At 36.9% G+C, this 17,014-nt stretch overlaps 1 protein-coding gene across 1 annotated transcript in view; it reads left to right on the top strand.

The window, feature by feature from the left end:
- syne2a (spectrin repeat containing, nuclear envelope 2a) overlaps positions 1-17,014 on the top strand; it is a 109,504-nt gene that overhangs the window by 68,442 nt on the left and 24,048 nt on the right. Inside the window, exons 59-79 of the mRNA XM_082147598.1 lie at positions 367-942; positions 1,052-1,258; positions 1,953-2,045; positions 2,374-2,577; positions 2,680-2,841; positions 3,066-3,191; positions 4,633-4,823; positions 4,998-5,121; positions 5,230-5,412; positions 5,591-5,737; positions 7,666-7,845; positions 7,937-8,092; positions 8,228-8,383; positions 10,867-11,037; positions 11,237-11,355; positions 11,650-11,854; positions 13,537-13,719; positions 13,843-13,956; positions 14,088-14,246; positions 14,615-14,758; positions 15,921-16,015. Coding sequence (XP_082003724.1) covers positions 367-942; positions 1,052-1,258; positions 1,953-2,045; positions 2,374-2,577; positions 2,680-2,841; positions 3,066-3,191; positions 4,633-4,823; positions 4,998-5,121; positions 5,230-5,412; positions 5,591-5,737; positions 7,666-7,845; positions 7,937-8,092; positions 8,228-8,383; positions 10,867-11,037; positions 11,237-11,355; positions 11,650-11,854; positions 13,537-13,719; positions 13,843-13,956; positions 14,088-14,246; positions 14,615-14,758; positions 15,921-16,015 — 3,695 coding nt within the window. The remainder of the gene's footprint in view (positions 1-366; positions 943-1,051; positions 1,259-1,952; positions 2,046-2,373; positions 2,578-2,679; positions 2,842-3,065; positions 3,192-4,632; positions 4,824-4,997; positions 5,122-5,229; positions 5,413-5,590; positions 5,738-7,665; positions 7,846-7,936; positions 8,093-8,227; positions 8,384-10,866; positions 11,038-11,236; positions 11,356-11,649; positions 11,855-13,536; positions 13,720-13,842; positions 13,957-14,087; positions 14,247-14,614; positions 14,759-15,920; positions 16,016-17,014) is intronic.

Here is a 17,014-nt window from a genome sequence, read left to right as displayed (position 1 = left end):
AGAAAGTTTCTTATGATAACAATAGGTGCAATGTATTTGTTCATTCCTGTGATAGAAAAAGCTGAATTTTCAGCATCATTATTCCAGTCTTCAGTTTCACATGATCCTTCAGAAATCATTCTAATATGCTGATTTGGTGCCCAAGAAACATTTATTCTTATTAATGTCTAACAGTTTAATTTATATATATATTATATATATATATATATATATATATATATATATATAAATATAAAATCTCAATATTTTGATAATTATTTTAAAAACAACTCTGAATTTAGATGCCAAAATACTTCCTTTACCCATGGTAAAATCACTGAAAAGTTGTTTCACTGATAATGAAAAAAATCATTATTTCATTTTTAGGAATCATCTCCTGAAGAAGAAACTGATTTTGCTGCAATCAAGCATGTATTACTGGAGTCTGACACTGGAAGTTGTTTACTAGAGCCTCCTGGATTCTCTGAAATGCCCGCCATAGACAGCAGACCAGTTACTGAAGAGAGAACTTGTCTACCTTCTCTCACATCCCAACACTTCGAAAAATTTACAAATGATAGTTATCTGCTCTCTGAGAGTGCAACTAGAGCTAAGGAAAAACAAAATGAGTGCCCAGAAACCAAGGTGACTGAAGCAGTACCAGCAAAGCCAGGAACAGACTCAGAAATCCCCATGTTAAAAGCAAGTGATGCCAGTGAATCGATCAAACAATCTGAATCTGTAGATCTGAACAAAGTATCTATAAACACAGAAATGAGTACAAGTGATCAAGTGAAAATGGCAGTTCATAAGGAAGGTTTGACCCCAAAGCCATCCGACACAGAGGCAGTAAATGTTACTGATGATGACCAGACCCAGACAGAGACAAAACCCATCGCCACAGCTCCTCTATTGTTCTCCTCCCAGCATAAAGTATGTGTGCCACAGGAAGATACAATGCTGGTAATTCTATGTGAAATCCAACTTTAAACTCGCATGTATCATTTCATTTTGAAGTACAGTCCATTTTGAAATATTTGTATGACTAAAAACTCCCCTTCCAACGCTCTAGGAAATACAGAGAGATCTGATTGAGGCCATCGTTCGCCAGAGCAGCAGCCAGTCTCAGGAACACTCATTTCAGCACACAGCAACTCTCAGTGATCTCTCACAGTCTGAAGGAGGAGGTGAATATCAAGAGAGTTTGGTCCAGCTTCTCACCTCATTGAAGGACACATCTGAGACACTGGGGTCATGTCAGGATATCAGTTCTTCAGAGGTCAGTTTCAGCCCTGATGCTCACTAAAACCAACAAGTGAATGAGTGTCTGTGTGCATTTTCTGACATGTGTGTCTACTGTCTACTTAACATCTAACAAGAATTCAGGATTCACCAGTCTTTGACATTTTTACTACCATTCAAGTTTGACGATTTTTGAATGTTTTTGAAAGAAGTGTCTTATGCTCACCAAAGCTGCATTTATTTGATAAAAAATACAGTAAAAAAAAAAAAAAAACACGAATATTGTGAAATAGTATTTATTTCTGATCTAAAGCTGAATTTTCAGCATCATTACTCCGGTCTTCAGTGTTAAATTATCATTCAGAAATCATTCTAATTATGTTGATTTGTAGTTCAAGATACATTTCTTACCAATGTTGAAAACAGTTGTGCTGATTAATATTTTTGTGGAAACCATGATTCATTTTTTTTCAGGATTCTTTGAGTAGAAAGTTTAAAAGAACAGAATTTATTTTAAATAGAAATCTTTTGTAACATTATAAATGTCTTAACTGTTACATTTTATGCATTTAAAAGATCCCTGATGAATAAAAGCATACAGTGTTTTTGTGTCCTAAGAAAGGACAACGTGAAGCAGTTAATCTGCAATTTGAGCAAAATTAGAACACATTTCTCAGAAGCTATGAGACTGATTCTGCCTTTCTATGTGTTTTTATTTCCTGCCAACAAAGACTACACAGAATCTGTTAGAGATTCCTGTGTCTGCATTGAATGCCAGTGAAATACAGATGAGAGACACGACCAAACTCTTTTCAAGCATCAAGGTATCATCAATTCACTTAAAAAATCCACACAAAAAAACTTGGTACAAAGATGTCTCCTCATAATCTAAATTATATTTAATTTGTAAGTTAAATACACAGCATGACCTTCTAAAGATTTATAAAAATAAAAAAAAATCTCAAGAATTCTTTTTTTTTGCATAATTTCCATAAAATGGGGTTTTAAAACTTTCCAAATACACATTGTACTTTAGAAAGTTCAAAAACTTGTCTTATATAGTTGCTAATGTAGGATCGATCCGTAATGTGGAAAGCACGGCTTAGCGAAGAGTCAGTTCTGATGTACTAATACAAGTGTTTGTTCTGTAAGAGTCTGCAGGGCAGCACGTGGACTTTGGCACTTGACCGGTGGAGATCAGCAGGACAGAATAATGTTGAGCACCAGAGATGTTCTGAAGCTCTTCTGAAGGGTCTGCGAGGTCTCCTGGAGCTGGGCTCAGAGCGGCTGCTGTGCAGTCAGGATGCACAGCCACAAAACTACAGCCAGCTGCACAGTCAGCTCAGAGGACACAAGGTACACTATATATTTTAACTGACCAGTTTATTAGTTAAGTTCATTAGAATTTTTTTTACCTCTTACATGACTCTCATAATGTTTGCACTTGTCTGGTAACAGAAATACTTCCAAGATTTGGGGCAGAACCTTGTAACTGTAAAGCTGCTATACCATAAGCTGCCAGAGGGGGCACTGCCGGGCCAAGCAGAGGTGGAGCAGTTTATTTCAGATCTACAGGATCAAGCACAAAGTCATGGGATCCAAATGCAGCACAGCTTACAGGTACAGATAAATTATACTTCCTCAGACCTTAATCTTATCAATCTTTTTCATTTCATTAAACATTCTCATTATCTAAGCACTCTAATGCTGTCATAATTTAGTCTTTTACTGATCCAATTTACAAACAGGCACTCATTGTGTCAATTAACACTGTAGTTAGCATTTCTGTTGATCCATTTTATGTGACAAAATCACTCTCTTAGCGCTCTGTATGTGTTTTGTAGGAGTGGTCTTGGTACGAGGAGGTCACTGAGAGACTGTGCAAGCAGTTGGATGAGATTGAGACAGACTTGTCCAGTCTGGATTTAGAGCCGGAAGGAGACCTGAAGGGTCAACAGCAGTCCTATGAGGTTAGTTTCCCACATCTATGGGAATGCTAATGGCTGCCTCCTGGGTATTATTGGAAAAAATAACTGTTCAAAAGTTTGCTGTCTGTAAGATATTTGTTTGTTGTTGTTGTTTTAAGAAATTGTATTCAGAAAAGGTATATTAAATTGATCTAAAGTGACAGAAAAGACATGTATAATGTTACAAGAGTTCAGATATTTCAAATAAATGCTTTGTTTACTTACTTATTTTTAAAGTCTGAAAAAATATCACGGTTTCCACAAAAATATTAATCAGCACTATTTTTCAACATTGATAATAAGAAGAAAAGTTTCTTGAGTAGCAAAACATCAGTATCATTTTACACTGAAGACTAGCTTAATTATGCTGAAAATTTAGCTTTGCATCACAGGAATAAATTACATTTTAAAATAGAATAAATGTTTTTGTAAATTTGTAATAATTTCACAATATTACTTTATTTTTGATCAAATAAATGCATCATTGGTGAGCATGAGACTTCTTTTTAAAAAACATAAACCTATAGAAAAATCGAATTAATTTTTTCTTGTTTTTTTGAATTTTTTTTACTGGAAAAATAAGACAATTGCAGATTAAGAAAATCATTTTTTTCAGTACTCTGACCCATGTCGTGTGGTAAACGATAAAATAAACATTAAATCCAAATTAGATGGAACACAATTTACTCTTGCCTGAATTATTAAGTCACAAAGAAGTTATTATTGACTTGGCGATGGAGGACTCCTGTCCATATTAGTTATTTGGTTGAGTACTACCCATCTAAAGCAGCAGAAGTAATACAAATCTGAGGTGTATGAGGGGAGCAAAGTTAAGGAAGAGGGTCTTCTCCTTTCTTTGGCTATATGTTGCATTAGAATCTTTTTTGGTCCAGTACACAATGTTCCTGATTAAATTACTCAGAACGATAGGTGCCATATCTGTGGAACTTCATGTTCTGCTGCCTGCATTGGCCGCTCTTTTATGATTGTCCCTCTCACTATTGTCCCTCTTCAGCTATGCTGACTCACGCGGAGCAGTCAGCACAGCAGCAGCGTATGGTTGGTTGCGTTCATATTATTTTCCCCTTTATGACTACCAAAGCTCATTACTCTGGATTGATATAGGAGGAACATCAAGCAACCCTTTTTGTGTCTGTAATAGATGTACATCTCACTCCCATTCCCACAAGCCGCTCCATCTGAGCAAGTGGGTGAAGCTGAGAGAGATAAGGGGTGGAGGGATGAAATGAGATAAAGGAGCGATTCACAAACTTTGCAGTCAAAGTACTACATCTGACCACATCAGTACATCTGACCACATCAGTACATCTGAACCACTTAATCACAATCGGTTTTGAGGAACTGAGTTAATTGAAATATATTTATTCGCCATGGTTTTCCTATTTTAGCCATTTCCTTTCCTTTTTCACTCTCTCATTGTCAGAGGTTGCACAAAGTCCTGGATGACACAAGACCTCAGATGTGGGAGATCCAAGACCGACTCAGAAGCCTACAGAAAAAGGGTTGCTGCCAGACCTCCCCAAAATCACGACTGTTAATACGCTGGAAAGATCTTCATAATCAACTACAGCAGAAGATATATTCCACACAGAAGATCAGAAAGAATTATGAAAGGTTTGAGGAAAACACTGTAACCAAATAAGAAATTATTAAAATTAGCAAAATGAAATTTCGTTGGAGGAATTAAATGGTGTTGTGGTGTATGCAACCCACCAGTTGAGAAATACTGGTATAGAAGACACATTGTTATATCAGGTAACATAAAGGTGTGTATTTGTGTGTGTGTAGGTTTCAGCATGACTCAACAGAACTAGAGGAGTGGATGAGTTGTGCTCATGAACGGGTTCAGAAGTGGAACAGTTTCTCAGATTCTGGTCTACTGGACTCCAGAATTATCTTGACCCAGATCATGGTGACTAGAACTTTATTAGTGTTTATCTCTCTTTTTTATATCATGTGACCACATGCCTCATGTCCATAATGCAAAATATGAGACTTTGGTTTTGGTTGTGTGCCACAGGAGTTCTTCAGGGAGCTGGGGTTCCGTTCGGCACAGAAAGCTTCTGCAGAAAGCGCAGGCATGCAGATCCTGCAGCTGACTGACAGGAAAGCTCCAGGTCTGCGCAGACAACTGGCTCAACTTGAGCAGGAATGGACGAACCTGACTAACATGCTACCCACCCTCCACCAGACACAGCAACAAGTATGAATAATGTCTCTGTTTCTCTCTCTTCCTCTCTCTCTCTCTCTCTCTCTCTCTCTCTCTCTCTCTCCCTCTCTCTCTCTCCTTCCATATCCTCCCTCGTCGATCTATTAGAAGCAAAGCTCTAGCAAGCAGATATATTTTTTTTTTTGTAAACATCTTTTTGCCATCCTGTTAGATGTTGACAAGCCAGTCTCACAGTCAAGTCTTGGCTGATTTGACCTCCTGGCTGGAGCATGTAGAGAGACGACTGGAGGATGAAAGCAAACGGGTCCATTGTGCCCTGGGCTCCTCTGAGCTTTCTAGACATCTGCAGGCTTTGAAGGTATTGCACCTTTTCTTTTATTATTTCTGGTTTTCTGGATAAAATCCTTCTGATTATTTTAAGATAGGAATGGAAAATATATTGTTTGGTTCGTCTAAAGTTTATATATATATATATATATATATATATATATATATATATATTAGGGATGGGCATGATTAATCGACGATCGATAATTGATCGTTAAGAATTTCGTCGATCACGTTTATTTGTTATCGATTAAACTAATGCAGGTTGCGTTGCGTAGTGTGTCTTGAAGCAATGGAATTAATTTTAGCGCGGAGGTACCTGTGCATCCCGGCAACGTCAGTCCCCGGCTGCCCCGGCTTGACAGTCTCACCCCAAAACGTCATATACTGACGCGTCTTGACCATGCGTCAACATACGACGAAAAGGGTACCCCCATAACGTCCATGTGTGACGATTCGGGTTATGGGTAGGTTTAGGTATGCGTTAGGGTACCGCTAGGAGGCGCTGCTGGTGCGCTTCTGTCTGCGTCTCATATTGACGTTAAAGGGGTACCCTTTTCGTCGTATGTTGACGCATGGTCAAGACGCGTCAGTATATGACGTTTTGGGGTGAGACCGGGCTGCTCAGAGCGGGTGTTTTCGGCGGCTGGACTGGCTGTCACCAGGTTGCGGTCGCGTCTGATCCCAGATCATGTCAACATGCTTATCTTTCTCAACAGAAATCAGTAGACTGGTGCAGAAGTTCTATGGGAACTTCATGCGTTTTCTCAGATCGGATAGCTATCTGATTTATCAAAACGATTCCATTTACACCTGGTCACATAAATGTGTTTTTGCAAAACGGATATAAATCCGATCTTGAATTCCCGCGCTATATGCATATTTAAATTGTTGCACGTCATCGAATGCAACTGATATGAGCTGCATTTTATTGATCATCAGCGAAAATTTCTAAATCAAAGACCGCAACAAGATATTGCGGCAACAGCCCTGGTAAGATCATTTCGGTTCTTTACTTTTAATGAAGATGATTGTGTGTTGATGAATGACTTTCACTTTGATTTGCGATAGTTTGCACGTTAGCTTGATGAATAGATGCTCATCTGTGGTGATGCGTGTTGAAGTAGCGTCGTCATATCTGGATATAACATGACATATAGCCTATAACACGCTCTCACACGTTTATTTCTTATCATTTTTGGGATAAGTCAAATTTACATATGTGGTTTCAACAACCAGATGCATTTACTCTTGTCCAGTTTCGTCTGGAATGCGTCTCAGATATAAAGTATAAAGTGGTTTGAGCGATCGGATTTAAATCCGTCTCGAATGCGTTTCGGAGGGCATTTAGATTTGGTCTTTTCACGACCGGATAGCTATCCGATCACAGAAAACGGATGAAGTGGCCATGGGTGCTCGCAGCTGCAGGTTCCGCTGGTTTAGAGCACCGCAGGAATCTTCAAGTCTACCGAACGTCCAGTTTCACTGCCACAAGTTGATCTTCTTGTAATAAAGATCTCATCGAGGACAAACAAACTGTATTTTTGTATTTTCATTGCATTTTTAATTTATAAAAAGTTAAAGAAATAATAAATTTCAATATAAAAATATTAATGATTAATCGATAGTCGATCGTTAATTCTCCCGACGATCGACTAATAAAATTGAATCGAATGCCCATCCCTAATATATATATATATATATATATATATATATATATATATATATATATATATATATATATAAAATATTTATACTTGCAGCTTCAGAAATCATTCTAAAATTCTGATTGGATATTTCTTTCAGGATACTTTCATTTAGAAAAATGCCTTTATTTGAATAATAAATCTTTCGAAACATTACAAATGTCTTTACTGTCACTTTTTGATCACCCTGCTACAAAAATGTATTATGTAGGAAACTCTGACATGTATTATATTCCATGTTATTACATATTAGGATATTAAGGCTGAAGTAAGCAGTCACCAGTCGTGTGTTGACTTTCTGAACCACCAGTCTGTGGAGGGGGCGGGATCAGTGAACAAACCCACCAATCGCAGTGAGCGCATCCTCTTTGCTGAGCGACTGGGTGCTCTCAATCTGAGTTGGCTTGTTCTACAGGCCAAGATTGACAGTCAGGTGAGTGCAGACATGCAACAAATGCTGTAGTAACCTGTATAACCTGCCAAAGCCATCATATTTGAAACGTGATGGGTTCTTCTGTCTCCAGATACACAGTGTTGAGGACCAGTGGCAGGTCTGCACAGATAAAGAAAAGCGATTGCACTGTATGCACAGCTGGATCTCTCAACGTATGGAATGGGTGAGAAACAGCTGGAGACCAGAGAGCTGCTCGCAGATTGAGAAAACATTACAGGAGTGTGAGGTGAGTCTCTTATCTCACAACTAGCTAGAAGATTTTATGCTGCAAATGTTGTTTGTGGGTGTGAGAGTGAAATAACTTGCTTTTGAAAAAGGGGAGAGAGAGATATCAGGAAACTCTGACACTGCTTCATTCCAGGAGACAGAGGAAAGGCTGCAGGTGAAGTCCTCTGAGCTGAAGGGTTTGGGAGCTCTTCACCTGTTCGGGCTGCAGGATGGTGAACATCCTGGAGATCAAGCATTCTCCAAGCAGGTGAATTCAGCCATCCAGGACTGCCAAGCTTTGAGTCAACAGGCAAGTTCTTACACCCTGGAATGCATCAGTAAATTTGTGCACATTGGCCATATACCTTTCGAAAGTTTGGGGTCAGATTGCATTCAGCAAGGATGCATAAAATGTATCTGTGTGTCATAATTTCCACAAAATGACTAGGCAGCACAACTGGTTTCAACATTGATTTAAAAAAAAAATTCTTTAGCAGCAAATCAGCATATTAGAATGATTTTAAAGAATCAAGTGACACTGAATACCTAGGATATCCAGAACCACTAAAGGAGGAAGAGCATTTTCACATTTGGCTCCAAAACTCTGGAATAGTCTTCCTGATACTGTTCGTTGCTCAGACTCGCTCTCCCAGTTTAAAACTAGATTAAAGTCGCATCTCTTCAGCCAGGCGTTCATATAATATTTTAATCTTACAGTTCAAAATACAATGGGTTCTCCCAAGGTTTTTTTTCTCCATTAGGTCACCCGATGGAGTTTTAGGACACCATTAGGTCACTTGATGGAGTTTTTCGGTTCCTTGCCACTGTTGCCTTTGGCTTGCTCAGTTGGGGATATTTTGGGGATATTTAATTTAATTTTATCAATCAATAAATTCCACTTGAAACAAACCTTGTTGTATTATTTTAATTTAATACTGTGAAGCTGTAGTAATGATGCTGAAAATTCAGCTTTGCCATCATAAATGACATTTTTAAGTAAATTGTAATATTTTAGTACATTTTTGATAAACTAAATGCAGCCTAGATGAGCATAAGATACTTTTTTTCCCCAAAAACATTTAAAACAATACAAAAATGTTAGTGACTCAACACTTTTGAACAGTATATACTGCAGCTACATTTTATGCCATGTATGTTTAAAGGCAGCATAAGACACTCCTGTAAATGGTCTTAAGTATTTGGTATTTATTAATATTTTTATTTAGCCTGGCAAGCCAGACCTACATCAAGATGTTAGGTCTGGCAACTCACCATAGACACGGCTCAATCCGAGGGGCGGGATAAACGGCTGTCTTTCAAATTCCCTCTGCACGCAATAGGACAGCTCTTCAACCAACCAGAGCGTTTTCCCAACAGCGGAGCTAATGTTAGTTGATAGATTCAACTTTTGCCATATCTGGCCGGCAAAACTACGAACACATCTTCCTTTTTTTAAGAATGACTTAAGTGCCGTTCTGTGCTCTTTTCTCAAAGAAAAACCTAACTCCAAGTCCTCCAGAGTTGCGGACAAAGCCGATTCGAAAGATGTTCTCCAGCAGCAGCTCTTCTTTGTTTTCAAGTAGTATAGCAGGGAACCGTCGCAACTCTGTCATCATTATGTTAAGCCCGCCCCGCCTACTCTATACACGATGTGATTGGCCTGACCCAATTTAGGTTTTTGCTGCTCGAAAGTCAATGGAGAGTGGCTAGACTGCCCTGGCTGCAAAATACATTTTGCTGCCGCTAGGGTGCGTCTAGATTTCTAGGCTAATTTTTATTTATTTTATAAAAAAATACATTATCAATATTTTTTTATATTTTTTATATTATAATATTTTATCAGTAACACTAATAGCACTTTTTGCATCTATGTGTCTTGTTTACAGCCAAAATCTAAATTTGCAAAATCATTGTGCCAAACACTGCATGATCAGGAGAGACTTCTGTATTCTGTACAAACACAGAATAAATAAATGTACATGATTCACTCACTCGTTTAAAGGGATAGTTCACTTTGAAATTAATTTTTGGTATGTTTTAGCTTACCTCAAGTGCATCCAAGATGTAGGTGTCTTTTTTTCCGCAGTAGTTTCAATTTTGATATTTTTAGGTCAAACCGTTCTTGTCTGTCAGTCATATAATGCAGGTCTATGGTCACTTGTCTCAAATAGCATGCACAGAGTCCAAATTAAAACAATTCCCCGTCGTCCAAATTAAACAATTCCCCATCGTAAGTACACGTTGATGGCCACGTTGATGGCGTATAAGTGGTAAAAACGATATAAATACTGTTCGTTTTCTCACACAAACCGCTCGTTTCGTGTCTTAGGCCATCAATGTGTACTTACGATGGGGAATTGTTTTAATTTGGACTCTGTGCATGCTATTTGAGACAAGTGACCATAGACCTGCATTATATGACTGACAGACAAGAACGGTTTGACCTAAAAATATCAAAATTGAAACTACTGCGGAAAAAAAGACACCTACATCTTGGATGCCCTTGAGGTACGCTAAAACATACCAAAAATTAATTTCAAAGTGAACTATCCCTTTAAATGCGGTTGTCCCTCCAAATTTTTGCAGTGTGTACATGTGTTTTTTTTCTTTATTCTTTTTTCCACTTTGTTCGGTTACTCAGGAAATACATAATACTTTCCTCATAAATATAAGAATTCAGTTGATTTGTGTTTTATAACAACTTCAAATGTGTCCAGTCAGAGTTCATTCATTATTTTTGAGTGGCCAAAGAAATGTTTTTCCTAGCAGCATGTGTGTTTGTTTTTTTCTTAGATGAATGCTCTCTGGCTAGATTTGCAGCCAATCAAGGATAAGTGGGCTCACTTTGAATCTGAAATGAGTGCAGCAGAACTGCAAACAACCAGGGTGGCCTACAGACTGCAGCTGTGCAGAGTTCCTGTCTTCTCATCTGAGCAGAACCGAATTCATGTGGAACATCTGCAAGTGAGTAAACGGTCTTACAAAATAATTCCGTTGGGAAAAACATTGTACAGTAAATGTTGTACTTGTAAATTGTGAAGTTAATGTTAAACTTTATTCTCCCAACATGGGAATACAAATAATATTATTATTCAACATTGCCATCAGTGTTACAGGAGCTGTGTTATTTGTAGAATATGATATCATGAATACTTCCTAACAGGAACTTGAAAGGGAGCTGAACCGATCAGAGACCTGGAACAACTTAACTGACTTAAGAGACAAACTTAAGCCTTGCACATCTAAACTGCTGTCCGATCATCTCGAGAAGGAGAGAACTCGGTAAGCAATTTTACTTTCCAGTCCGTCTCCTTTATATTCGCCGTTTAATCTGAAATTGCACTTTGAAATGGCACCAAATTGCCAATATTGTCAACATCATTTTTTTCTTTGGAAGCTTTAAAAATGATCAGATGAGTCTGTTCATTTGATGGTTTAGTTGAATAATGAATCATGCAAACAAACTGATTCACTAAAAGGAACTGTGATGCAAAGAGAGGACCGAACATGTTTGATTATTAGGTTGTGTTTGTCTGGCCCTATGTGGGTATTAATGTCTGTTTTGTTTGTTTTCAGACATCTATCAGTGATTGAGGATGTGCATGCAGATTTACTAATGGCCCAGAATGAATTGCGGCTCTGGCTGGAATACGAGCGTCTCACAGGAGAGTGCTGTGTTCTTCTAAATCAGCACTGGAATAGGCTTGAAGAGCTTATGAGTTCTTCAGACAGAGAAGAAAACACTGTAGAGCTTCTTAACAGCAGGATGCAGAGCATCAGTGTGAGTAATTTATAGTATCTAGGCCCCTTTCACACCGTTTCCCATTCGGATAGTATCTGGATATTCTTTAGCTGGAAAGCATTTACAAATTCATTCCATCCACATCTCCAGTCTCAGAGAGAGATGCTGAATGATCACACTCACCCAAAAAAAAAAATATATATATTGATAATTAAATGAGGTGGTCATTTTAGATGTTAACTCTAATATGATTATTGGCCTCGCTTACCTAAAAATGACTGAAAAAGCATGCTAATGTCAGGTGAGAGCCTGGGAAAACCCAGACAAACTTCCAGCAAATTTAGATTTGCTCTGAAAGTAACTCAGTTACTACTGAGAATGGTCTGGTTTTAACCATGCTAGTGAGAGCCCACTGCAGACAAGAAATCAAGCGAAATACAACAGGTTAGTTACAAAACACAATAAGTACACTGCTTAATGGCCAAATCAATGACTCTTAAATAAGTACAATAAGTACTGGTTTGGGTTCAATTTTTTTTACCTTTAAGAAAATAACATATTTTGCAAAGTAATAATGCCCAGTGAAAAACAAATCTAAAAAAAAACCAACAACAACAATTTCAGTATGTGCCTGTTAAGTGCTAAATTGTTGAGTCCTGCAGATGAGTCTGCTGTACTTCAGTTCAGTTGTTGTTTTGAAAAGAAGGAACATTGAGATCTGAGCTGGAGCTTTTCTCAGTGGACTAAAAATACCAATGCGCTACTCTTACCAAAAATGTTTAACAGAAAAGAACATTGAATTATGTATCAGTTCTTTATTTATCAGTTCTTATTTCATTCTTATTTAATCATTTGTTTTCTGTTCTGTTTTTTTTTTTGTTACAGTTAAATAATAACAAATAATATATACTATTTAATAAATATCAGTAATACAGATTTTATAGTAATTTATTGTCTGAATAAAACAAATGTCGATATAAAATGAAAATAAATAAAAGGAATGATGAAGAAATGCGAAACACTCTGAAGCTATCAAAAGCACATCAGTATGTTTCTGTGAAATGATCTATCCAGAGCCCTAATTGGTGTGTTTTTGATTTCATGACATGAATCTCCCTCACTGTCTACATACTCTTCAATTAAATCTTTCTCGAGTTATTTAATTGTAATGTTTTTAGTAGATGCCAGAAGTTCTTGTAATAAAAAAAAATCCTAACCCCTACCAATTCCATCTTAACTCCTAAAAATAGTGGCTTCCTAGATCAGCAAGTCAAGTCAAGTCAAAATATATTTCTAGAGCACATTTAAACGCAACAGAGTTGAACCAAAGTGCTGTACAATAAAATGTTGAACATATAAAAAGAAAGCATAAAGGAAAATATGCAGCGTACAAATTTTTCTTGAATTTATTTCACTCCAGTCTTCAGTGTCACATGGTCCTTTAGAAATCATTCTAATATGCTGATTTACTGCTCAAATATTTTTGTGGAAACTGCATTTAATAGAACATTTTAAAAGAACAGCATTTATTTAAATTCATTTATTTTTTTAATGTTATAAATGTTTTTACTGTCACTTTATACTGTCAATTTAATGCTTTCTGAATAAACATATTAGAAATCTTACTGACCCCAAAATTTTGAAAGCTAGTTTAATCATTAAGAAAACAAATTTATGAGATGACAAATTATGTGATGTCCTGTGTGGCTCGTCTTTCACAGACTTTGGAGAAAGACATGGCAGCCTTACAAAGCAGTGTGGGAAAAGTCCTGGAGGCCTCAAAGCTTCTCATTGGGCAGATGAAACCCCAGTCAGTTTCGCTAATCAAATCAGAAACCAGGTTGCTATCACGGGACCATGTGCACCTTGGTAAGGCGCTTTCTGAGATTGGGGCACAGGTTCAGGTGAGGACGACAAGTTTAGATCTTTTAAATTACTAAATACAATATTACGTAAAAGTATTATGATTGATCTGCACACCGATGGCAAACATGATGGCAAAGTGTTGTGCTGTTCTCGGTCCATAGGAGGAGCTAGAGGAGCACTGCCGTTTCAGCACTGATTTGAAATCAATGGAGCAACAACTTAAAAACTTTGAAAGCATTTTGAACTCTGCCACTACAAGCATGGAAAGACTAAAGGTGAATCTGTGGCATTTCTTGAGGTTATTTTCATTAATTTTCTTTTCATCCCCCTCTTTGTTTCAGAGCGAACTAAAAGGTTATAGTTTGATTTTATGTAAATGTTTTTATTTTTATTTCCTGTTTGAAAGATGGTTCTGTTAGATCTGAGTGGGCTGACCCCTAACCTTGCTGCTCTGAATCAAAAGAAACTCAGACTCTCCTTAAGCTCTACGGAGGAAGAGAGGTTGCAGACCCTCAACACAGAGTGGGTTCAGGTCTTCTCTCAGGCTACTGATAGACACAGGCAAGTGAAACTTCAGGCTTGCCATTCTAATGCCATTCAGTTCTCAAACATTTTGGTTTAGCCCTGAAATATACAACAAAAATGATTTATGCATCTATCCATATGGACATTCCATCTTATTAAAGGGCTAGTTCACCTACACGTGCAAATTCTATCATTTTCCTCACCTTCGGGTTGTTTCAAACCCTTTCAAAAACTCTCCTGTTGTGTTCCATGGGGGGGAAATAGTTTGGAATGACGTGAGGGTGAATTTTCATGTTTGGGGGAACTATTACTTTTTCCCCTAAACAAACACCCTAACATTAGCTGTAGCTAAACTATCTCAGCCCTTGTGTCTGGTGAATGCCAATGCACATCTCTGTCTGTAGGAAGATGAATGGAGAGCTACTGTGTGCTCAGAACTTCCAACAGAAGTGCCAGTGCTGGATGGAGCTCCTGGACAAAATCGAGGCTGGTTTATCCAATCAGACGTCTGGAAACTATGCTACTGTAAGAGAGCAGCTAGCTGCGCATCAGGTAATGAGCATACAGTTAAATCCATTAGAAATTATTTTCTATTTTTCAGTTTCATTATGCTAATACTGTTGCTTCACAAACATTACTTTTCAGAGTTTTTGTCAGTAAGATTTTTGAGGTCAGTAAGAACATTAGCATAAATTAGAGAGCTATTGGTGCATTTCCTTTTTTCTTTTTTTTTTATGAAAAAGATTCATTCAATTGATCAAAAATTACAGTAAGGACATTTAAAATGTTTTTGTGAATGTACTAGTCATCAAAAAATCCTGAAAAAAATGCATCACTGTTTCCACAAACACATTATGCTGCACAACTGTTAACATTTACCATTGTTAACATTGTTTAACAATTAACATTGTTAATAATGAGAAATGTTTCTTGAGCACCAAATCAGATGATGCTGCAAATTCAGCTTTGCCCTCACAGGAATAAATTACATTTTAAATATATCAAACATTGAAAACATTGATTTTAAAATGTAATGATATTTCACAATATTACTGTTTTTACTGTTTTTTTGTTTTTTTTATCAAATAAATGCAGCCTTGGTGAACATAAGGGACTTTTATCAAAGACATTAAGAAGTCTTACTGACCCCAAACTTTTGAACGGTAGTGTATGCTGCTGGAATATTTCTGTATACATAGCAATCTGGTTTGTTTTTCCGCTACTTCTTGAAATATATATATATATATATTTTTTTTTTTTTTTTTATCACAGAACACACAGAATTTCCATTTCTATCACACATCACACAGAATATCTTGCATTTAGACGTGTTCATATAAATTAATATTCCATTGTAGTGGACATTCCGAATAAGTTGTTTACATGATAAAGAATTTATGAAAGCAAATTCTAATGATTTGTAGAAACAAAAATATTGACCTAATAATTTTATATCATTTGAGATGGTGTTTGCATGACACATACATAATTAGAATTTGACCATATTCTGATTAACATTTAAATAGTTATATTCTGATTAATTTTTTAATATTGTTAATGTAAACGCAGTCAAAATTTAATGTTATTTGATTGGCTTTTTTTAAACTTTTTTATTTTTTTTAATAAGAGTAGCATGAACCGTTTGTAATAGAGTACTTTTTGAAAATGGTTGTACAGAGCTCATCAACTCATATATTAGTAATACATTTTCCAGAGGCTGAAAGTGGAGGTCATCATCAGCCAGCAGCTACAGGATGCCATGATCAATGAGGCTTTACGCTTCCCGGAGAGGAGTCAGAATGAGGACAGGTGAGCTTTTATAGCACTGCACTGAATAATTAATTCCCTACTATAAAAAATCAGTAACCTCAGAATGTTCTTACTAACCTCAAGTGTGGGACTCTGCCATGGATAAGAAATCAAAGAATGTGGTGTAATAATTTGTTCTGAACTGGATGTCACCTGATGAGTAATTAAAACCAAGGTTCTCCAACTCTTTTTCTTTTTCTTTTTTCCACGGCCTTCAGCTGGGGCCATAACTCTCTGAGTTATGTGGTGTGGAAGAGCTTCTTTGAGCTCAGCACTGGAACAAGCTGGCTTGCACTCAGGAAATGAAACTGCATGTGCTATCAGCATGAAATAATTTTTCTTTTCAGCCGATAAGTGCTGCTTCATATGAAACTCATGGACAGTTGCATTCAAGATGTTTTTCAGGTCTGGTTTTTGATTGCAAGAACAAATGTCATGTAGAGAGGCACATAAATGTGGTTAGTTCGTTTTTCAGATGAGTGGCAAAGCTAATGGCCAGTGGAATTGCAGTTAGTTTTATGATATTATCATCTTCGTTATGTGTTGCTCATCCGTTGTAACATCTATGGTCTCTTTACATAAATTATCCTCTGTTAAAACCACATCTTTTAGAGTTATTTCACTCAAAAATGTCAATTTTGTCATCTCTTGCTCACTTTCATGTTGTTCCAAATACATATGACTTTCATTTATCTCCGAAACACAAATGAAGCTATTTTTAATGAAACCTGAGAGTCCAACCCACAAAACTTTCACAGTTCAAAAGAGACTGCAAAAACAATCCAAATGAATCGCACCGTTCAATCCAAGTCTTATGAAGAGACGTGATTCCTTTGTTATGAGAGATTCATACGATTTAACTTTACAATGTTTTTATGAACTTTTTGAAGCATCAATGTTTTGGATGAATGGACTTTCAATGGAGCGACAGAAACCTCTCTGGTTTCGTTGAAAATATCTTCAATTGTGTTTTGAAGACCAAAAAATAAATTTATTTGA

This window comes from Leuciscus leuciscus (genome assembly GCF_965113295.1).
Source record: "Leuciscus leuciscus genome assembly, chromosome: 19".
Lineage (NCBI taxonomy): Eukaryota > Metazoa > Chordata > Actinopteri > Cypriniformes > Leuciscidae > Leuciscus > Leuciscus leuciscus.
This window is presented reverse-complemented; position numbering and strand designations above follow the sequence as displayed.